This window comes from Symphodus melops, assembly GCF_947650265.1.
Source record: "Symphodus melops genome assembly, chromosome: 21".
NCBI classification, from domain to species: domain Eukaryota; kingdom Metazoa; phylum Chordata; class Actinopteri; order Labriformes; family Labridae; genus Symphodus; species Symphodus melops.
In genome coordinates this window covers 3,439,909-3,463,920 of record NC_136711.1, presented here as the reverse complement: position 1 = coordinate 3,463,920, position 24,012 = coordinate 3,439,909, and the positions used below count along the sequence as shown (strand labels likewise).

Below are 24,012 nucleotides of genomic sequence, written 5' to 3'. Positions count from 1 at the left end.
TTCCTTTTGAGGACGGTTTGTGTTTAGCGTTATGAACATAAACCAAAGAATCTGCACATTTTATTTTAATGTTTCACATTTCTTTACCAAAACTCCACAGTGCACCTTTAATGTTTTCAATTAAACCTTCCAGAAGCAGATGCAAGTTCCTCAAAAATAAACTCACCATAATCACGTAGGCTATCTCTTTTATTTATTCTGCAGCTTAAATGCACAACTCTTTGAATGAGCATTTCATTTGCATCCACCATCACGGCTGCATATTTGTCAGCTTTATTTTTTATTTTATTTTTTTTGCATCCCCTCATCCTTACCCGCTGCCACCAGCAGCACCACCATCACTTCGCAGGCAAACAAGCCTGTTCTACCCGACATTATCTCCATCCACACTCCGCTGGAAAGGAGGTTTGAAATGACGGATGCGAGCATGGAAGACAGACCCGAGGACAGTTTATTTACATCCAAAGACGCCGTGTAAGTTTAGAGGGAAGCCGCTGCCGTGTGTCTCCCTCTTTACTTTCACCGACCCCCTCCTCCTCCGCTGGCAGAAATTTATAAAGAACAAAAAATCCGACGAGGGAGGGAGGGGGGTTGATATACGCCGAGGCTGAAATCGAGAGGCGAACCCAGGGAAAGAGGAGTAATTTGTACACGGGACTTTCCCCCTCTTAGCCCCCCGAAAGGAGGGGGAAAAGTCGCAATATTGGAAACGAAACGGAACGAGCTTCTAAGGGCGTGAAAACGTCTGCAGTTGTGGATACTTTATATATTTTTATTTCGAAAAAATATGGCCGAGAACGTTCTGGACCCTGGCCCGCCTGCAGCCAAGAGGCCTAAACTCTCCTCTCCGGCACTTTCCGCCTCCGCCAGCGATGGAAATGGTGAGTATTTATTAGCGATACAATTTCTTACGGCCTTAATCGTTCGGTTTATTAATTTTCAGCGGCTTGTGTCCACTTAAAAGACGAGGGAAAAGGCGTGATTACTCCTCTGTTTTTGTCGTAGCTTGCTAATGTTAGCCTTGCTAATGAGTGTGTGTCGGACGTGAAGCCAGCTAGCCAGCTAGCTCGCATGCTAACAGCCATTTTAGCCGGAGGTAGCTCAGTTAGCCACTCGGGTAATGCTACGTTATGCTAACTGAATGCGGGTCCTCGACTGACGGTCCCGTGTCTAATGGCTACTTTAGCCGGGCTGATAAACGCCAAGACAACTTGTAATAAAGTTTTTTAGTTGTGTTACAGCCGTGTAGAAGTGTGTGTCTGCTACAGCTACCTCCAGCTTGTCGGCTGAGGTTTATTTGAGGAGTATTTAAGGTCTAAAACAGTCTGTTGTGTTGCCCCATCATAACTCGTTAGCAACCGTTGATGGTGAAACGTTAAGAAAAGCAGAGGTTGTCAATGGTGGCGATGGTTAGCCTTGTTGCGGAGCTAAATTTAGGCCCACGGGTCCGACTGATTGTGGAGCCTAAATTGCCATTGTTGGTGTTGGTGTTGTTGTGTGTTTTTTTTTGTGGATGTCGTGTGACAGCAGCTGGAATAGATGGTGGCCTTCGAGTAAAAAACTGAGGAGCATGGATAAGCCACTGCGATATGAACAACCAGCCGAGGCAGATTCAGAGGCATATAATAATAATAATTATTATTATTATTGCTCCATGTACGAAGTCGAAAACTCGGATTTAATCGGTTAATCATTCAGACTATTCCGTCCTTTTAAACAGCTGCATCGCAGGGTGTCCACTCAGATATGGTTGTCAGTAGGGATGTAACGATTCACTCAACTTACGATAAGATTCACGATACGATTTAGTTTACAGACTAAAACTGTAGACACATTATAAATGAAGAAGATTCCTTTAGGAGCTGTTAACCTGGGTGTCAGTGTGGTTTGGCCTTTTTAATGTTTTTATTCTCTCATCTAGGGGAGGTGATTGGAGCTTCTCATTGAGGTGTCGATTAATGCTGCATCATGTTTGTTGTGTTGTTTGTATAGTTCCCCGTCTACTTTTAACATTTGCACACAGTTTGTGTCTCGTCTGTTATCTTCTCACAGCTTTTCTGTTTTGAAGCCAAAATGCTTCCATGCCTCCGATATTTAAAAAAACAGTAATGCATCCTCAATTTCTAAACCTCTCTGCAGCTGCTGATGCTCACCTTATTATTGAAATTCATTTTTCAGAGTACCGATGTGAACCTTGACACCTTTGAATCGATTTATCATGATTTCACGATTCATCTTTGCGTCCCTAGTAGTCAGTATCTGGGAAAAGGGACCTACAGACCTTACATGCGTAACCTTTCATGAGGAGGTTTAGTGCTCTCAAGGATATTACGTGAATAAAAGTGTTGACATTAATTGCCCACTTATTTTTCCATCACTATAGGGTATAACACTTCTGAATCTCCTCCGATTCACAATATTCATTACTAAGCTGCAATTTATTTTCCCTAGGATGGTAAAGGGACTCTGTCCCAGCCTGTCGTCTGTTTGCCAGTTTAAACTATAAAAAATGCACTTTTTCTGTAAATTTCATAACAATCCCTACTCCCTTTAGGCCCTTTGTATTTAGGCGTAAATACAAAAGACTCTTTTTTTTTTTTTTAAAGTGAATTAAATATGCAAGCGTAGTCTTTCATATCACTGAATATAAAAGGGGCCTGATCATCCTGTGCTGAACCAGACACTTAGAAATAATTTCTTTGGAAAACACAAAGCGATACCCACTTCTTCAGGAAACCACTGTGGTGTCTCACAAGATGGTCTGTGGCACTAACATACAGAGTGTTTATGGTTTATTTGAGAATTATAAGTAAAGAATTGACTTAATGCATCAGGTCACTTGTGTCAGTTTATGCACTACAAAAAAAAGCATTTACTAATGACTACAAGTTTTGGGCTTTAATGTCATTTATGTTTCATGCAGAGCAATTACTTGATAAACCACAATTTCTCTTGAATGTGAAACCTGTCTTAAATGATTCTTGTTCTGACAGTGGTGTCTTCTTGGCACATTGACCTGAGAAGTTTAAAAATAAATAAATAATTCAAAATATTTATTTTGTAGTTAAAGGAAGAGATTTGTTTTCCAGAAGTGTCATGTGTATCGTAACTTATCATTGTAAACAAACATTTAGGTTTAAGGAGGTCTGTTGGGTTGTGTACTGTTTGATCTTGATGCCGTCTTTAAGATTCAAGATGTTTTTAATTACCATAGCTTCATGCCGTTGATCCTTACAGATGCAGTTGAACGCAGTTAGTTTGCATATCCTTTGACTTGGCTCCATTTTGTGGTGTTACTTCTTTGAAATAGTCCATTCGTCACCTTGTCTGTATAAACATGTTGAATCACTTTACTGGTCAGGGATGCTCTGTGAGACCCTGTGGGTGCGTGTGTGTGTGTTTGCATACATATTTTTGAATGCCATCTTCACAGTCGCACTAAATTGAATTTGGATCAGTTTAGTTGTAGTAGATCGCATGTCTATATACTATACAAGCTTAACATGGCCGTGGCCCTTTTTGTCCTCCTCATGTATCTTCTAATTTACCTCCCAACTTTTTGTCCCCCCCCCACACCTTTTCTTTTCTTCCCTATTTTAGATTTCGGCTCTCTGTTCGACCTGGAGCACGATCTCCCAGACGAGCTCATTAGTTCCAATGAATCAAGTCTGGTCAATGGCGGGGACCTCAGCCAGCTGCACACCACACTGGGAGGAGGATCTGCAGGACTTGGTCCAGGCGGAGGTGGTGGAGGGGCAGGAGGAATGGGTCTTGGTCTTGGTCCTGGAGGGGGTCCTGGTGGAGGTCAGGATGCAGTGGCCAAGCACAAACAGCTGTCTGAGCTTTTACGTTCAGGAGCACCATCGTCTACCCAACAGGGGCACCAAGGAGCCATGGGCAACCCAGGAGGCCCCACTGCCATGGGGCAACACTTGGCAAACATGAAAGCGTCCCCTGGCCAGGGGCCTCCACAGATGATGGGCCAGGGGCAGCAGCAGCACCTCTCCCCTCAGCAGCAGGCCAACATGATGCAGCCCAATGCAAATATGATGGGTGGCATGAACAGGGCCATGATGGGAGCACAGCAGAAAGGCAATAACGGACAGCAGCAGCCAGGCATGATGGGAAGTCAGGTGATGAATGGCTCCCCGAGGATGGGCTTTGGGAATCAAGGGATGGGTGGCAACAGTAATCTGTTGGCTGAGACCCTACAGCAACCGGGAGCTGGGGGTCAGGCCGGGATGAGAGGCCAGCAACCTGGAGCCATGAACAAGGTAAGGGCTCCTTAAGTTGTAGATATAAAATTATGAATTACATATTGGGTGAAATAGTTATTTATCCGTCTTGATGTATTGTTGTTTACAATTGAACATTTGAGCACGTTTCATTCTGAGTGTGTCTAAATGAAGAAGGTATTTTATAATTCTCATGCTTGGAGTTGAAGTTGCAGAAAAATGCTCTGCTTATGTGATTGACAGTCCCTCAGGAGTGACAGTAAAAATGTTGCTGCGGCAAGCTGCTGTTGTCGCTGAATGAATGAATGTGGCGTGGAGACACTGATGTTTGATCCAGCCACAGAGATCAGAGGCAGTGCGATGGTTTCTGGGTTTCGTTTGGGGGAGAAAAAAAAAGAGTAAAAAAATGTGACAGAGGTTCTGAAGGCAATTGAAATGATAAACAGAAGAGGATACATGCAGCGCACTGATGAGAAGCAGATCAGTGAATTTAAAATAACAGTTCAAATAACATGTTTATTCTGAGAAAAGGGGAACGTTTCAAAAGTTGCTGAGCAGTGTTTCTGTATTGGATGTAAGATGTTTGGTTAACAAAATGTTTTGTAATCCGTTCATCACATATGATTTATTAAAAAAAAGAGGAATCTCGTCCTTCAGTGGTTGCTGTTGAGCATTAGAAAGTGCAAGTTGTAAAACAGCTGATTTAATCCTTCTTGGGAAGTGAAAACCATTTATGTTCATTTTTGATGGAAGTTAAAATGTGTAGACATATCGACAGGTCGATCTCATTTCTGAGCTAAGTTTTGGGATCTTGCAGAAACACAGAGCTGCTGTGACATCTCAAATCTGATCGCTGAACACAGTAAAACATGGTGCACGTACATACTTAGTTGTTAAATGACTTTGCTTCATGTATCCTTCATCATCATCTCAAGCTCTTCATATCGTTTTATTGTTTCCTCTGTCTTATTTTTTTTCTCTTTCAAGATGGGGATGATGGGAAATCCAGGGGGCCCTTTTGGGGGTCCCTATGCTGGGCAGGGGAATCAAGGCCTGGGAGGGGCAGGGCTGGGCCCTCAGCTCCAAAACAAAGGTCCCATGGCGAACAGCCTGGCCCAGTTCAATGTTGAAAAGAAGAACCAACCCATGCAAGGAATGGCTGCCATGGTAGGGAGGCGACTAACTCAAACTTATTTTATTATTTTTCACCTTTTATCCCACAAAATAACTTTTGAAATTGTAACTTTTGATATCTCACACTGCTGTTTTTATAAATTAAATACTACCATCTCTTCCTGCCCTTTTTATTTCTTGCCTTATTTCCTTCCTGATTATTTCCTACCCTTATTTCCTACCCTTATTTCCTTCCTCTGAATTTCTTGACAACTTAAATCTTGCGTCCTCCATGTCATTGCTACTTATTAACTCTCACTGAACTTTCCAGGGCTCCCAACAAACACAAACGGGCGTGGGTGGCCCTTCAGGTGCACCTTTAGGAGGGGCCCCAGGGATGGTGCCTAACGCTCAGGCAGGTTTGGTCGGTCCAGGTGCCCAGGTTTCAGCAGCCACTGCTGCAGCAGGAGCACCACCTACAGCTGACCCAGAGAAGCGCAAGCTCATCCAGCAGCAACTGGTGCTTCTGCTCCATGCACACAAATGCCAGCGACGGGAACAGGCCAACGGTGAAGTCCGCCAGTGCAACCTGCCACACTGTCGTACGATGAAGAACGTCCTCAACCACATGACTCACTGCCAGGCTGGCAAGTCCTGCCAGGGTGAGTAACAGGGATGCTGCATGCTTCTGGATTCAGAGGCAGCTGTGATGCATCTAACAAGCAGGCTTGTTCCACACTAGCTGTGTACTGAATAGATCCCCCCCATAGCCACAATAAAGCTCTGAAGCAAACAGTGCAGGAGGCTTACACAATGTAGGGCAATAGATGCACAGACAGCCATTTTTAATACAGAAGTTTACCTATGTATCATATTGTAAAAAACACATCAACAACATTCAGTTTACTTTCAAACCCCTCTCTGCTTCCTTTGTGATTTAAACAAAAAAGTTTATAAATCCAAACCAACTCAACTTTGTTCGATTCTTGTTTTCCTGCCTCGTCCTCCTCCCTCGTATTCCTCTGCGTTGCCTCACTTCTCCCGTGTTTCTGCTCCTTTTCGTCTCAGTGGCTCACTGCGCATCATCGAGGCAGATCATCTCCCATTGGAAGAACTGCACGCGACACGACTGTCCTGTGTGCCTGCCGCTGAAGAATGCTGGGGACAAGAGGAACCCGCAGTGTGAGTGTCTGTATCTGACCAAACACATTCTTTTTGTTCATGCTACACTGTTCTTCTAAGTAACATTGTGTTATTCTTACATCATCAATTCATTTTTTTATGATCTTGCTGGATTAAAACACAGCAGTAATTGTGGGGAGGGGAAAGGAATCCATAATTTCTTAATGTCAGTTTGAATTAATTTTGTTTCTGTTATTATTTTGCCACAGGATTTTTCTTGATTTTGTTTTTTTATTTTTTCATCAGAGCAGATCGGGTCCATTATTTAACAGCATCTCTTCTTTTTCTTCACGACAGCTCTACTTGGTGCGGCCGCTGCAGGTCTGGGCAGCTCTCTCGGAGCAGTACCTGGTGGCCAACCAAGTGCTCCCAACCTCAACCAGCCAAGCCAGATTGACCCCAGCTCGATAGAAAGAGCCTACGCAGCCCTGGGCCTCACCTACCAGGGGAACCAGATTCAGGTCCAGTCGGCTCAGCCCAACATGCCCAACCAAGGCATGCAGGGCCAGGCAGGCATGAGGCCTCTGAACCCAATAGGTGAGGAAGAATGCATGTTCACTCAACCTGAATTTAAATTTTTAGAGGAAAACTATACCGTTCTCTGTCTCGACAAGAATTTAAACGACTCCAATATTTGTTTATATATATAGTTTTTTTTTCAATACTTGGAGTGATAAAAACAGAGAATTTATACCTTTAGTTACTTTTCACATGGCTCAAGGTTAAATAATTTAGCAACATTCAGTAGAGTGTACAAATCCCTGGTTACTATCATTATAATTAAAAAGGAAGCACGCATGCAAACTGTCAATATTTGGTTCTCTCGTGCTTAGGTGCGAATCCGATGGGAGTCAATGGAGGGGTGGGAGCTCCATCTCAGAGCCAACAAGCTAACCTGCTGCAGGATACCATGATGCACCTCAATGTGACCAGCCAAGGGTAAGGAGGAAGGCAACCTTTATTAAAATCACCTTCTGTAACTACGAGCTTGATCACGTCATCACAGTTCTACATCACACCAGCGTGACGTGTCCATGTGTTTTTTAAAACGTTAATCATTCGTATCATGCCTCTTGTCTCTCTTCCAGTCTAATGAATGATGCGAGCGGCGTCGGCTCCATGCCGACAGCAGGTCCTCCCTCGTCTTCAGGCATGAGGAAAAGCTGGCATGAGGACATCACGCAGGACTTACGGAACCACTTGGTACACAAACTGTAAGTATTCAAGAGGGACCCCACACCACCAGTTCCCATTTTACACAAGATGCAAAAACAAAACTTAAACCTCCTCTCCAGTCTGGCCTGTCTCCAGTTTCCCCCCAAAATGAAATTTGCCAGTGTGATATCACTGATTCAAGCCCACTGGCTCGTTGTAGCAAGACCAAGCTCGTGCTGCACGCCCATGTGACCTCCGTGCTGAGCGATTTACAGAGTGGAACGGCCGACCAATCAGATCAGACTAGGCCCACGTTGGGACCCTGATCGTGGCGGATTCAGAGCAATGCAAACACAGGCAGAGGCAAGCTGCATGGAGCGGCAGTACATGAAAACAGACGCATAAATGAGATGTATGAACCCATGAAAGGACATAATATGGGACCTTTAACATGGATAACTTGCAGAGCTAGGACTTTGCACAAACAAGACAGACACACACAGGTCATACAAGCCCTGAGTGCTTCAGCCATATCAACACAAAGCGAGAGTTAACAGTGCAATGTTTTCTCCTCTTTCCTCTTCTATTTGTTTCCCCTCCTCCTAGTGTTCAGGCCATCTTTCCGACTCCAGATCCTGCTGCCCTCAAGGACCGTCGAATGGAGAACCTGGTGGCCTATGCCAGAAAAGTTGAGGGGGACATGTATGAGTCAGCCAACAGCAGAGTAAGTCTTCTTTAGTTTCACGTCCATGGCCAGAAAATACCACTAACCAGCTGCAGTTAGTTAAAATCACACAGTAAATTTACCATTGTGTGACTCGAGTGAAAGCCTAGAGCACAAGAGTCCGTCTGTTTACAAGTTCTGCAGCTAAGTAATTGCTTCCTGTGTGTATGACTGTTGTTAAGTATTTGTCATAAAACTTTACTGTGTAAGATTGTTTTTAATCTTTGAGTCGTTTAAACCCTCTTTACATTGCCCACTTTCCTTCTTCTCAACAGGCTGAGTACTATCACCTGTTAGCAGAGAAGATCTATAAGATCCAGAAGGAGCTGGAGGAGAAGAGGAGGACCCGCCTCCAGAAGCAGGGCCTGGGCATCGGGCCTCCAAGCATGGGTCAGACCCCCACAGGAATCCCTCCAAGTAAGTGGACATACAGTCCCTATTCTCCTTCTCACCTTCAAGGCTCTCCATGAACTAGCGCCCCCCCCCCCCCCCCCCCCCCATTATGTAGTTGATTGTGTTCTTGCATTATTTACACACAAAGCTCTTAAAGTTTTTTTGGGGTGAGCTGCATGTGTGAACGTAAACAGCCACATTTTTCACTCTGACTGTTTTTTCCAGAGTTTGTGAACGACCATATCGGGAGTATTTGAGGGGCGGTCTGCTTGATATTCCCTCCAGGTTTTCTGGAGTTCATATGTGAAAGGCTTTAGATGAGCTTGTGTTCCATTTTGCTCCAGGCATTCATGTGAACTCTAATTTAAATAGTTGGAAAGAGACATTTGAGCTGTCTTCTGTAACTCTTACTTACATGCATTGCGATCTGTGACCCCTGATTTGTCACCTCGGGGTATTTTATATCACATTCTATTATGGTGATATGCTCCTAACTTTGCGATAGTGTTTTTGTGTATTGGACCAGGGCTGCAAGATGTCACCAGGTTTGAAATATGACTGAACAGATTTGCCCGTAGAAGCTCATCGGACCGTTTTTTTGTGTTTTTTTGTGTTTTTTTTAATGGCGAGGCAGTGACCTTGAATCTCCCCATTTGTTTTTACCTTTAATTTCTCATTCTAGGTCCCACAAATAGCATAGCTTGTCTCAGCCTGTCATACTTGTTGGGTGCCATGAAAGTTTTTTTTTGTTTTGTTTTGTTTTTTCAATGGATCAGTTATGGGATCAACAGATGTTTAGTGCTGATTTACCACAAATCCCAATGATGTCCTCTGAACCTAACAAGTATTATAAGGATCCAAAATTCCAGATGTTAACAAAGCTCTCCTCTGTTCGGGATCCATCACCTCTCCTTCTCTCCTGTGCACAAAGGACAGCTTGATGCATGTGATGCTTTTCTTAATCTCGGTTCTCTATTCTAATTTACAGACGGTCCCCTTCCCGACCCATCAATGGTGCGACCTGCTGGACCGAATCAGATGGTCAACAGGATGCAAGGCCCAGGTAAAGAACTACAACGGAACCAGGATGGAAAATATCAGCTCCTCCGTTTATGAGAAGACCAGAAACTTAGAGACAGTGTTTGTTGTTTTGACTGAAAGTGTCTGAAAACTGTTCTGGCAAGTTTGTATCGAAATCTCACCAGTGCACATGTATGATAAATAGAATAAAATTCACTAAGTATTATGTGTTCCCTGATGACATGCTTCGTGTTCTCTGTTTGGTCAGGTATGAATCAGTTCAATCAGATGGGGATGCAGTCGATGGGCCAGAGGTCCACGCCTCCCCTCTCCATGGGAGCGTCTGGCAACCAGGTCAGTGCTGAACACACTGAGCTAAGTGTTGATTTTAATGTATCCAGAAGGACCACTATTAAGTAGGCTTTTTATTATATACATACATAGGCAGAGTATAATGTTTTAATAGTGTTTAGGACACATTTGTAAAATCAAATACAAAGTTTGAAAAGGGAAAATGAATTGTTAAAACAACTCCTAAGGCTTGGCTGAACAAGTTGTTGAGGCATTTTTTTTAAGTCCTCTGTCCACTCTCTGAATCTCTAGATGGGACTTGGCGGGCCGAGGATGGGGCAGCCAAACGTGAACCAGCTTCAGAACCAGTATCTGTCCCAGGGACAGTTTCCTGGCTCAGGACCTGGAGTTGGAGCAGCTCAGTCTGGGATGTCCCAACCTGGAGCACAGGCAAGCATGGCACAGGTAAGGTGGCCTCAAGCTCTTTTTTTTCTTGCTTTTAAGAATAAATAAAAAAAAACCTGAATTATTTGGGTCACTTTTAATAGAAATGGGCGTTTGTATTGGTCAGAGTTTTTGTCAGGACTCTGAGCAACCATTTCATGAGCAAAGATATGTGTCAGGCACAATTCGATTCTTGGTTTAAAGTGTTCCTGGGATATAGAAAAGGTCCTACAATAATAATTCTCCACATTAAATAAGAACATTTGAATTACCGAGGACTTGAACGCTAATGAAACAGTTTCTTCCGTCTCTCTGCTGTGATACAGTTGTGTTCAGCTGCCTTCGTGTTCATCTCTTGACTCGATTTCTCTGCTTTCTAAAGACGCAGATGGGCACTCCACCCTCTCATCCAGTCCCTAGTCCTCTAGCACAGCCAGGTTCAGCCAGTGGTCCTGGTAGCGTGTCCAACGTTGGGCCCATGGGTCCTCAGAGTGTGGGCGCTGGAGGTCCCAACTCGTCGGTCGCCGCCTCGTCAATGACTCCATCTAACACGAACCAACAACCGAACTCCATCCCCCATTTGGCCGCCATGCGTGGGAGCTCTCCCTCCCCCGCTCACAGCCGATCTCCCACTCCCCACCAAACACCCCCCAGACTAGCGGGGTCCCAGACCCCGCAGCCACACACCCCTAACGCACCACAGTTGGCTCCACCCTCGGTCCCCCAACAGAACCAGCACGGCCAAGGTCCCGGCTCGAACAAGTCCCTCCAGCAGCACATGGGCCCAGCTGGTTCCACCACTCCGTCTCACCCTGGACTGAGCTCCAGCTCCACGCCGCATGCTTCTCAGCTGCCACGCACTCCGGTCAGTGTTAACACTCAATCATTCAAACATCAGTTTTTTCAGTCATACTGGATCAGATTTGTGTGTCCTTATAAGTTCACTATAACTCGCTTTGTCTTCATTGTGAGACCACATGTTTGACTGTTGTCTCACAGCGATAGCATTTTTATTTATTAAGTACATTTCAGAACATTTAAACTCAACATGCACGACATTGAGGTCAAAGACATCATTCAAAAGTTTCCACAGTTAAGATTCAGAAATCAAATCAGTCAAATCACGTGAAGTAATTCATCAGGCACCAGAAGAAAGGTACTGCACATTCAGTAGCCACACACGCGTGTTCACATGAACATTCACACAGAACCAGTCACATGCTTGGGTGAATAGTCTCAAGTTTTAGAGACAGTCGTGATGGACCGCAGGTTGTTGAGGCACTTATGACTTCCTGTGTCTGTGGTGGGTGTTGATATCCTTTCTGTTTATCGGCTCAGTTAAAAAACAGACGATGCTGAAGGGAGAACATATTTAACTGTTCACTTTAGTTTATCACTCTGTGAGATTTCCCTGCAGCTCACACTGTTTCTATGACTCTCTCTAGCTGTCACAAAAGGGTTCTTACCCGGCGGACAGTCAGGCCATGACTCCAGCTTCTGTCAATAGTCTGGACACTTCCTCCCAGCCACAGCTGGAAACGTCAGCCGCAAGCATGGACACCAAGATGGAGATAAAGCAGCAGGATGAGGAGGAGGAGAGCGATACAGGCAGCTGTTCGAAAGGAGGGAAGCTCGGCAACATCAAGTCTGAGGACAAGCCGATAAAAACAGAGGTGAAAAAGGAGGAGTGCTCCGTAGAGGTAGGAAAAGGAGTTCCTATGGAGACATCGTCAACGACGCCGACAGCAAGTGTGAAGACGGAAGACAGGAAACCGGAAGTGAAGAAGGAGACAAAAGAGGAAGAAGAGTCGTCGGAGGCAACGCCGCAGGCCCCATCGAAAAAGAAGAGTAAATTGAAGTTTATATCTTAATCTCACGTTCAATTGATTGTTTAAACACTCGCTCACCCTCTTTCTTCTATCTGATCTCTTTTTTTTTTTCCTTCCAGTTTTTAAGCCAGAGGAGCTTCGTCAGGCGCTGATGCCCACGCTAGAATCTCTCTACAGACAAGATCCAGAGTCTCTGCCCTTCAGGATGCCCGTAGACCCACAGCTGCTGTGCATACCTGTATGTATTCCTGCACAGCTTCCTCTGCCTTGTATACTCTGTGTGGACTTTAAATTGCCACAGTCTCTCCTGTATTTATTGTAGTTTTCTCACTTTGTTAGTGAGTGAAATCCAACCCTTTTCTGCTGCATATGATACACTCTCCAAACCTTAGTTTCCACATGCGATGCTTTGCTTTTGATTCTGAATATTTCAGGATAAATATTGAAAAGTTCAAAGACTAAATGCTCATCTGGTTCTTGCAGGACTACTTTGACATTGTGAAGACTCCTATGGACCTGTCGACTATCAAGAGAAAGCTGGACACAGGTTAGTCGTCGCTGCTGACATATTTAACGTTTCTTTCCAAATGATTTGAAGAGTTGTATTTGTTTTTAAGTTTTAACTAAATTTGTGATCAATTGGCTGTTCAGCCTTTTATAGGAAATGCTCCGATGTTCTTGCATTCTGTATTTTGTTTTAATTCCCCTGGTTGTGTTGTGGTTTGCAGGTCAGTACCAGGATCCCTGGCAGTATGTGGACGACATCTGGCTGATGTTCAACAACGCCTGGCTGTACAACCGCAAAACATCCCGAGTATACAAGTACTGCTCCAAGCTGGCCGAGGTCTTTGAGCAGGAGATCGATCCTGTCATGCAGAGCCTCGGTTACTGCTGTGGGAGGAAGGTGAGACAGAAGGACAGGTTCATTGATGAGATTGGAAATGCTTGTGTATTGTTTTAAAAAAATCAAGAAGAAAGCGTTCAGGTTAAACTGATCGGCTGGTAAAGGAACAATGAATGAAGCTGTGTGTTAATATCTGGGTACATGGGTATATAATGTATCTGGGTAAGGCGGTGTGCACAGTGTGTTGAGTGCATGCTTAATGCAGAGATCAACCGCAATCATACACATGTGAAAATGGACGCTGTGAAGAGGGTGACGGCTAATTTTGGCCTGGGGCATGCCTCTGCCGTATCGCATTTCAACTCTCAGTAGACTCTGCTATTTTTGGTTTTGCAGACAAAATAACAAAACAGATTGACTGTCATTATAAAGGCTGACTGGAGGCTTACCTCTCATTATATATTTAGTATAATCATTTAGCAGGTACAAGCACCTGAATGAGAAGGACATGCTTTTGGGGCTGTAAATAAAAGCCGCCATGTGAAGATGAAAAGAGGCAGAATTTATCAGTCAGAAGACATCAAGTACTTTGCATTTATTAACCTTTATCTTAATATGTAAACGCACCACAATCCCGTCATGGATATTATCCATGTACAACAATTTCTGTTGATCACGCTGCGTGCCTCTTACCTTGGATCTCAGAGCTGTGAATGACGTCACACCCGAGTTGAGCGTGTTCCCTTTGCAAGTTGGAAAAGCAACATGGACGCCTCCAGACGATAACAAAAACACTGTGATAGTTTGTGCATGAAAATAACATGTTCACTGATATCGTTTGCATGTTTCTGTCATTGTGATTTGATCATTCTCAAGTTGCAAGTCCAACTTCAAACAAAGACCAGTGGAAGGAAGAGGAAGTTTCAGATGTCCTTTATCTGTTGCACCCAGAAACAAATATATATTCTTCAGATGGATAATGAGGATGCTTACAGTGAGACATCAGCTGGACTCGTTCTACAAAACTTAGCCAACGAGGCGTCAGCTCAACTCTTTGGATGGGAAACCGATGTTTTTTTTAGTTTTATTATAAGCAGTTGGGTAATCTTGGCTAGCGATGGAAGCCAAGAGAGAAGAGTGTGTTTACCCTCGATGAAGCAACGTGTGTGTGACTAAATGTTCTAACGAGAAGAACAAGTTTTAAAACATGTTTTTGTTTCTCTCCATCAGCTGGAGTTCTCTCCTCAGACACTCTGCTGCTATGGAAAGCAGCTGTGCACTATTCCCAGAGACTCTGCTTACTTCAGCTACCAGAACAGGTACGGCAGGGGTGGAAGGATTATGAGTTGGATGAGTGAGTCTTTAGAAGTTTTAGATGACTGAGTAAAGAATCCAACAGACAGCAGGTTACGTTCTTAGACACGCAGAGGTCGATACTAAAACCTTTCATCAAAGTGTTTAATGATTAATTTTCTCCCCTTAAACGCTTCCTTCACTTAATGTTTCTCATAACTTCATGTGAAGCTTAATGTAATTTAAACTGTCGGTGCTCCCCACTCACATCCTTAACGTTGTTGGAGTGTCGTTAAACTAACTTGTAGGGAACATCCCAGCACAGCGTGCCCTCCTCGAGTGTTTTTTGTCCTGTTGATCATTAACTGCACCGTGTATGCACGCTCTCGTAACGGATCAGTCACACCATGAAAACCTTACAGAAATGTGAAACGACCAGCTTTAAAATGAACTGCTTGACTGACTGAATGAATGAATGAGCAGTTGTCTGTGCTTACTTGTTCATGTATGTTCGATGTCTGCATTACGTCCCGTGCTGCCACTTCCTGCTCCAGCTCCCTCCTCATGTTTAGCTCCCGTTAATTCTGCTCCCGCTCTGCTAGCTGTGACGGTGGTTGTTGTTGTTGCTCATCCTCTCATGTCCAAATCGCTAATCTATGCTTTGCCTCGGCTCTCTGCTGTGTGTCTTGGATGTTCGTCTCGTCTTGTTCCTTGTCTGTATGACTTGTCTGTCTCCCCCCCTCCCCTCTTCCCTCCTTCCAATGGCTGTGAAATCAACATTGGCTTGCTTTTGCCTTGACCAACCATGCACCTCCAAACCCATCCCCCCCCTCACCCTCACCTCTCAAAATCATGACTGGCTGTTTCGATGACGACTCCCCGCTGTCCTGCGCTCCTCCTTCCTGCTTGCTCCGCTTGTGGCACCCTATCCTTGCCCGTGTCCTGTACCGATCGGTGACTGCCCTCCCGTGCGCTGTCTGTGATTGACTGTGCTCTTGGGAATGGTGTAGTTCACCAAAATTTGGGCTTATTGCTGACAGGTACCACTTCTGTGAAAAGTGCTTCAATGAGATCCAGGGAGAGACGGTATCCCTGGGAGACGACCCAACACAGCCTCAGACGTGAGTAACAAACGAGCTCAATAAACGAGAGAAATCTTACGCTCTGTTCCAATGTTTAAGGATCTTAAATCATCGGAAAATAACTAGCCTGAACTTTTTATTTGCTGCATTTGTGAAAGTTTTAGTGTTTGACTTCTCTTAAAATCATATCTAACATGTTATTTTGCTGTTTCCATTTTAGGTCGATAAACAAGGATCAGTTTGAGAAGAAGAAGAATGACACACTGGACCCTGAACTGTAAGCTTAAAAAAATTTGAATCTTTGCTTTGGAAAATAAGCATGAACTAAAAGTTTTAGTCTCATGTTGGTGTCTTTATAACCGAGCTTTATTTCCCTTCTCAGGCTCGTTGAATGTATGGACTGTGGGCGCAGGATGCACCAGATTTGTGTCTTACACAATGACACAATCTGGCCTTTGGGGTAAGAAGCAAATTCTGAATCCTGTCCTTTCAAGACTCCATCTTTGTGATTTGCTAAATGTGGGTTTGTTTTGTGCTCAACTTTTTTAACAGTTTTGTATGTGACGGCTGCTTAAAGAAGGCAAATAAGACGAGGAAAGAAAACAAGTATTCTGCCAAACGTAAGTGGAAATGTTTGGATTTTTAACTTGCATGTTTCAACCTTTATCTGACCTGCTTATGTAGGACTTTGTTTGGCATAGGACATAAGCTGAAATGTTCCTATGTATCTACATGAGTTTTTTTAGTTTTAAACTTTTTTTCACAAGTAAACTAAAAATACAAATATTTTCTTTCCTCCTCCAAAAACAGGGCTGCCCCAGACGAAGTTGGGCTGTTACCTCGAGCAAAGAGTGAATGACTTTGTCAAGCGTCAGAACCAGCCGGAGTCCGGGGAGGTCACTATTCGTGTCGTCCACGTCTCTGACAAGGTGGTGGAGGTGAAACCAGGCATGAAGTCCAGGTACAAGAACAATCGTTAACTTCTCTATTCCTCTACAGCGGAGGAGATGAAAATGTTCTGTTGATCACCTACAACCACAGTTTGGTTACAAATGGAAACCTGTGTCCTTGTCTGCAGATTTGTGGACAACGGAGAGATGTCGGAGTCTTTTCCCTACAGAACAAAAGCGCTTTTTGCTTTTGAGGACATTGATGGAGCAGAAGTCTGCTTCTTTGGTATGCACGTTCAGGAGTATGGATCTGACTGTCCTCAACCCAACCAGAGGTAAGGACATCACTGTGTTTGACCTTTTCCTTTTCTGTGCATTTATGCATGCATGATTTAGAAGTCGCCTGCAAAATGCCTAAATGTTTCCTCTTTCCTCCACCTAGGCGAGTGTACATCTCCTACCTGGACAGTGTACACTTCTTCCGGCCTCGAGCTCTAAGAACAGCAGTCTACCATGAAGTCCTCATCGGATACTTGGAGTATGTCAAGAGATTGGGGTGAGTATTGCTGGACAAGAAAACGTGCGGTCAGGAGTAACTGAATACTTGCACACATTTTCCCCGACTTCTCCCATTTTATTTTTCAAGTTCTCTAGAATCAGAATCGGTTTATATTGCCAGGTACATTTACATATGCAAGCAATTTGTCTTGGTGTATTGGTGGTGTACAGTTAAGATGGAAAATAAGACTAAAATAACAAGTACTTCCATGAATTAAATATAATAAACATTTACCAACGAATAAAATAGAATTTAAAAATTGGATTTAGAAAATGTCTAAATGCATTCTGTGTCGGGTCTCGGTTGTCATCCTCAGCTACGTCACCGGCCACATCTGGGCCTGTCCGCCCAGTGAAGGGGACGACTACATCTTCCACTGTCACCCGGCAGATCAAAAGATCCCAAAGCCTAAACGCCTCCAGGAGTGGTACAAGAAGATGTTAGACAAGGCTGTGGCAGAGCGGATAGTGCACGATTACAAGGTACAGGGGCTCTACTCAACTTTCTGCTGCCACGTGTTTGAGGACCTATAAAAGGACTCTGACGCCTGTTACCGTACAAACATACTTTGGCTAAATTTCTCAATTGTGTGTAGCACAACAATTTACAGGAAAACACTAACTTGTATTTTCCATTTCTCCCCAAAGGATGTCTTCAAGCAGGCGACAGAGGATCGTTTGACCAGTGCCAAGGAGCTGCCTTACTTTGAGGGGGACTTTTGGCCCAACGTGCTGGAGGAGAGCATCAAAGAGCTGGAGCAGGAGGAGGAGGAGAGGAAGAGAGAGGAGAACAGCACTTCAAACGAGAGCATTGATGTAAGAGACGATCATCACGCCCCTGAAGTGTGTTGCATCTCCCCAGGTCTGTGCTCACGGGTATATTTCCTCCCTTTCTCCTGCAGGACACAAAAGGTGACAGTAAAAACGCAAAGAAAAAGAACAACAAGAAGACGAGTAAGAACAAGAGCAGCATGAGTCGGGCCAATAAGAAGAAGCCGGGTATGCCAAATGTCTCCAATGACCTTTCACAGAAACTCTACGCCACTATGGAGAAACACAAGGAGGTATGAGATGAAGGAATAATCCATCTTTATCAACTTTGATTTGTATATGGATAATTCATAACATCTGATGAAACATTACAAATAGATCGTACTCTTTACTGTTTTAATACATTGCACAGACTTCAGTTGTGGGTGAACATGTTGATTACTTACCCGGTATTAAATTCTGCCTCAAAGGTAAAAATGTTCTGAAGACTATATTTCAGCTGTGCATCTTCTGTTCCCTTTTCTACCTTTTCATAGGTTTTCTTTGTGATCCGGCTAATCGCTGGCCCCATGGCAAACGCCTTGCCGCCCATCACAGACCCCGATCCCCTGATGGCCTGTGACCTCATGGACGGCCGGGATGCCTTCTTGACGATAGCCCGGGACAAACACCTGGAGTTCAGCTCGCTGAGGAGGGCCAAGTGGAGCTCCATGTGCATGTTGGTGGAGTTGCATAACCAAAGCCAGGACCGTTTCGTCTACACTTGTAATGAGTGCAAGCACCATGTGGAGACTCGTTTCCACTGCACTGTCTGTGAGGTGAGTTAGGGAGGGCCTGATTTGTTGTAACACATGAGGTGAAAATAAAACGTGTAGGTTTGTTAAACTAATGTCAAATTAAAGCTGCCACGTGTTATAAATGTTATAAACCTATTAACTGTCTCCCACAGGACTACGACCTCTGCATTACATGTTATAACACTAAGGGTCACGAACACAAGATGGAGAAGTTAGGCCTCGGTTTGGATGATGAGAGCAGCAACCAGGCTGCAGCTACCACTCAGAGTCCAGGAGATTCTCGCCGCCTCAGCATCCAGCGCTGCATCCAGTCCCTCGTCCACGCCTGCCAGTGTCGAAACGCCAACTGCTCTCTGCCGTCCTGCCAGAAGATGAAACGGGTCGTTCAACACACAAAAAGCTGCAAGAGGAAAACCAACGGTGGCTGCCCCATCTGCAAGCAGCTTATCGCTCTGTGCTGCTACCACGCTAAGCACTGTCAGGAGAATAAGTGCCCAGTACCGTTCTGCCTAAACATCAAGCACAAACTCCGTCAGCAGCAGCTGCAGCACCGGCTCCAGCAGGCCCAGATGCTCAGGAGGAGGATGGCCAGCATGCAGAGAGTTGGTCAGCCAGCTCCTGGAGGAGCTCCCGGGGGCAACGGCCTCCCCTCTCCAGGAGCCAACAATGGAGCAACTGGTCCTGGTACGCCTACGTCTGTTGGCACACAGCCGCCCACCCCACAGACACCCACCCAAGGCAACATGCCTGCACTTCCTCAGCAGCAGGGAGTTGGGATGCCTGGAATGGGGGGAATGGGAACTCCAGGCCAGCAACAGCAGCTTCAGCAGCAAGGGGGTGCAATGACCCCTCAACACCATCTCCATCAGTTTCAGTCAGTGGCAGGAGGAGGTGGGATGATGAACTCTCCCCAGCAACAGATGGTGCCTCAGCTCCAGCAGCAGCCTCCTAATGTCCAGCAGCTCCAGCAGCAGCATCCTGGTGGCTTGCCTCCATACAACCCCAGACCTCCTGGAGCCTCTCCTCTCCACCAGTCCCTTGGCAAACCTGGACTGGGTCCTGCTACCCCACCACAGCAGCAGCAACAACCCAACCAGGGACAGGGATCCATGCCTGTACAAGGCCAGCAGCAGGGGCCCCCTCTGGCTGCAGTGGAGACGGCCCTTAAGATCCAGCGCCTTGCAGAGACCCAGAGACAGATGGCTCAGGCCCAGGCCCAGGCCCAGATTCGTGGCCTTGGACAAGGGGGCATGATACCACCACACCCTCACCACCAGAACGCCCAGAACCAGATGGGCATGCCCCACATGGGGGCCCAAGGCATGCCCCCTCAGGCTCAGGCAGTTGTTGGCAGGACTATGTTAGATCCACAGCAGCAGGGAATGCTTGCAGGGATGCAGCAGGGTGGTGCTCAGTCCCAGTTGCCACCTCAAGTTCAGCAACAGCTCCAACAGGTCCAGCAGGGAGCAGGTGGACAACTTCAGCCAGGAAACCAACAGTGGGGGCCTGGGGGACCATCCATGAACCCACAGCAGAGGTCAGGAATGATGGGTCACATGGCACCACAGCAGCAACCAGCTGTCGCTCAGCAGCAGCAACCAATGAATCCGCAGCAGCAGCAACAACAACAACAACAACAACAACAACAAGGGAACCGTGGTCTGATGCAGGTGATGGGTGCAGCAGGTACACCTGCCTCGCTCGCCAGTGCAGCTGCATCAGGAAACCTCCCACAGGCAGCGCTACAGGACCTGCTGAGAACTCTGCGCTCGCCAAGTTCGCCCCTCCAACAGCAGCAAGTCCTCAACATCCTGCGCTCGAACCCTACCCTGATGGCTGCTTTTATCAGGCAAAGAGCAGCCAGGTATCAAGGGGGTCAGGGGGGACCTGGAGGACCAGGAGGGCCACCACAAGTGGGGCCTGGAGGTGTAAGGTTCCCAGTGCCTGCTGGAGGTCTTCCTGGGGCTAACATGGATGGACAACAGGTTAATGTGAACCAGGCAGTTCAGCCAGGAATGAACATGGCTCAGGGTGGAGCAGGTGGAGGAAACATGCCCACTATGGCTCAGCTTCAGCAGTTACAACAGCAACAACAACAACAACAACAACAGCAGCAGCAACAACAACAGCAGCGCCCAATGATGCCTGGAAACCTGCAGCAACAGCAGATGGCTGCATTACAACAACAACAGCAACAGCAGCAGCAACAACAGGGAGCAATGCAAGCAGGGCAGCAAGGCAACATGGCTAACATGACGCCACAGTTCAGAGAGCTGTTGATGAGACGACACCTGCAGCAGCAACAACAGCAGCAGCAACAACAACAGCAGCAACAACAACAACAACAACAACAACAACAGCAGCAGCAGATGGGAACCCACGGGCAGTTCCAGCAGCCTCAAGGACTTCAGCAGCAGAACTTCATGCAGCCAGGCCAGGGTCAACCAGGGATTCCTCCCTCTGCCCAACCTCAAGCTGGAGGCGGAGGCGTGGGGGGTCCCCAGCAGCAGCAAGGAGGACCTCAGGGTGGGTCAGGCCAGATGGCGCAGCAAGGATACCCCAACTCGATGTCCCAGGTAGCTGCAGCGCTACAGCAGCGGCTTCAGCATCAGATGCAGTTGCAGCAGCAGCAGCAGCAGCAACAACAGCAGCAGCAACAGAATTCAATGGGTGGGCTTCAAGGACAAGATGGAGGACCGGGTGGAGGATCAGGAGGACCTTCGCTTCAGCCAGGACAAGGCGGCCCAGGGCAGGGACAACAACAACCAGGTGGAGTCAGTGGAGGGGGTGGTGGTCCCCCACTGCAGCAGACGACCCAGAGCATGCTTCATCAGAACATCCACCAGAGGCTCCTGCAGCAGCAACACCTAGGAGGGGGCTCTCCAGCTCACCACAGCAGTCCCATGAGTCCCCAACAGCAGATGGCGCAATCTCCCCACCCCCACCTTCAAGGACAAGGAGGCCTGGGTCCAGCAGGGTCGCTCAGCAGTCAGGTCCGGTCCCCTCAGCCTTCGCCGAGGCCGCAGTCGCAGCCTCCACACTCCAGCCCGTCCCCCCGCATGCAGCCCTCCACCCAACCGCAGCCTCAGCCCTCCCCTCATCGTATCTCCCCACAGACCCAGACAGGCTCACCCCACCCAGCCCACCTCGGCCAACATCACCCAAGTATGGCTCCGCCCCAAACTCCCCAGCAGCAGGCGTTATCACAGCAGCCGGGTGGTTCAGTAGACCCGGCTCAGTTCAGCTCAGAACAGAACTCTATCATGTCCCAGCTGAGTGGAATGACAGGAATGCACAGTGGACAAGGGGGGCATTCGGACATGTTGGGTGGGAATAATAACAGCAACAACACCAACCAAGAGCTGGGAACGAACATGAACAACAACAGTTTAGACCTGATGTAGCCTTGACTCCGTACTGTCTCTCTGTGTTGACACTGATCGCTCGCCCCGAACGACAAACTGCCACGAGTTTGAGAGCAAGACGGGACTACGGCTTTGGGCTTTTAGAAGTTTTTATTTTTTATTTAAATATTTTTGTGATGTATAAATGAGAACTGAAGCTTCCTTCCTATGGGAGATGCAACATAAATCTTAGAAGTCAATTAATGAATAAATTAAAACAATGGTAAGTTATTGCTGTTAATATATATCTATATATTTTTGCCAATTGTGTACAAAAAGGTGGAAAGGCAGTGTTTCAGGTTGAATATATTTCTTCCTTAGTCTATGACACAATATTTTTGGGGACTGAGAATTTTTGCCTTTTTATGAATATTTTTAAGATTTTAAATGTGGCTAAAAATTAAAGCGAGTTGACACGATGTACCTTTTTTATGGTTTTGTTTTTCTCCTCAAACACCCGGTCACCTGTATCTTTTTTGCAGAGTAAAAACATTTTATTTCTGATTAATTTTTTTTTTTTTTGTCTTCCCACGAACCGTTAAACAAGCGTCAACATATCTTCTTGTCCGGACAGTTTTTACAGCTTTGTACAGCGACTGCAACAATTCATTTGTATAGAATTTCTATTATTTGATACGTGGGAGGGAGGGTGATGAATGCAGTTTAATTTTGCCACGTGTCTTTTTTTTTGCATCTTTTTGTATGTTTTTGCAGGGTTTATTGGGTAGAATAAAACCTTGACAGTGTTTTGGGAAGTGGGTGACATTGACCGTGGGTTCAGTCATATTTTTCAATGGCTCGATCTGCAGAACAAACCTTTGCACCCACTGGCCACATCTCCGCCCTCGATCTTCAGTTTTCCTATGAATGTGCACACCTTCCTTACCTGCCCCCCCCACCCTAATAAAGGAGGAGTGAACTGTTGATTTCAGACGGTCTAGCTGTCGGATGCATTGTTTAAAGCTGGCTGATGTAAAAGGGTTTTGCGTGTAAATATATTACAGCCTTGTTTATGAACTGTGACATGTGGAAGAGGTTGGTAAAGTTGTTTTGTTTGGGCTGCAGAGGTTTGAGAGAATCCTGCCTCCCCCCCCCCAAACGGTTTCCTTTGCTCCTCATCCTCATGACTGGCTCTCAACCACAAGATTTATTTCAATGTTAGTACTGTACAGAGTAAGAAACGGTGGACTTGGATACTGTTTTTTCTAATGAAAGTGAAAGATGTAAAAAACGTGTATATACTTTAAACCTTATGAGCAGAGAACTTATTTTCTGCTGCTTCCCCCCTCTTGTTTAATTGGATATTTGATGTATCTGTAAAAAAAAAAAAAAGGAAAAAAAAACTACAAAAGTACTCCTGAGCTACTGTACAGTCTTGAGATTTTTTCTTAAAGGTACAGTGTGGGGTGTAGTCGGTCACAAGCACCAATGCGCCTTTTTCTGTGTATTTTTGACATGGTTTTAGGGAGGGAGGGGTTCCTGCAACACGTCACACACCTGAACAATGTTGAAACTTTAAGGGGACGCCCGCAGATAGCCGAGCCCAAACATGGGCTCGCTCAAGGTGTGATCTGAAAGAGTTTAAATCTGGTCATTTAGCTTTTTATGGAGAGGACTGAAGACACAATATTCACATGCTCACTATTTTTCTCAAAAGGTTGGGCTTGATGGGTGTGGGGAGGGGATGCATCAGAACCAGGTGGCAATATATCTTGAGACTTATTTTATAAGAAAAACAAGGAAAAACTGTCTTTTATATATAGATATATTATTTAATTTTATTTTTTGGAAATAAAACTTGAAGCTACAGGAATTATTAGATAAAAACATGTTTTGTTTTGTATTAAAGATGTTATGGTGATGCAAAAAGACACTGCAGACAGTCATTCAGTTTGCCCTGGGGAGGCCGTGGAGTATATTGTACCATCCTTTTTAAGAAATGTTTCATGTACATGAATATAGTTGTAAACATACTGAATCACTGTAC

At 45.6% G+C, this 24,012-nt stretch overlaps 1 protein-coding gene across 4 annotated transcripts; it reads left to right on the top strand.

Moving 5' to 3' along the window:
* The first annotated feature begins 230 nt into the window (after positions 1-230).
* Positions 231-23,376, top strand: ep300a (EP300 lysine acetyltransferase a). Of its 4 annotated transcripts, none has more exons than XM_079372167.1 (31): positions 231-881; positions 3,601-4,274; positions 5,223-5,402; positions 5,680-6,010; positions 6,417-6,530; positions 6,828-7,067; positions 7,364-7,469; positions 7,619-7,744; positions 8,292-8,409; positions 8,685-8,826; positions 9,791-9,865; positions 10,091-10,176; positions 10,426-10,578; positions 10,940-11,422; positions 12,003-12,405; positions 12,506-12,624; positions 12,870-12,933; positions 13,115-13,290; positions 14,461-14,549; positions 15,564-15,644; positions 15,826-15,882; positions 15,988-16,065; positions 16,158-16,225; positions 16,416-16,566; positions 16,684-16,830; positions 16,938-17,051; positions 17,371-17,536; positions 17,702-17,869; positions 17,956-18,117; positions 18,361-18,642; positions 18,774-23,376. In XM_079372167.1, the coding sequence occupies exons 1-31, from the start codon at positions 788-790 to the stop codon at positions 22,023-22,025; spliced, it is 8,499 nt and encodes a 2,832-aa protein (XP_079228293.1). In that variant the 5' UTR covers positions 231-787; the 3' UTR covers positions 22,026-23,376. The 4 variants fall into 4 exon arrangements, with proteins under 4 accessions (XP_079228293.1, XP_079228291.1, XP_079228290.1 ...); XM_079372165.1 differs by having other exon boundaries at positions 15,534-15,644; XM_079372164.1 differs by having other exon boundaries at positions 6,417-6,536; positions 15,534-15,644.
* Positions 23,377-24,012: the final 636 nt, after the last annotated feature.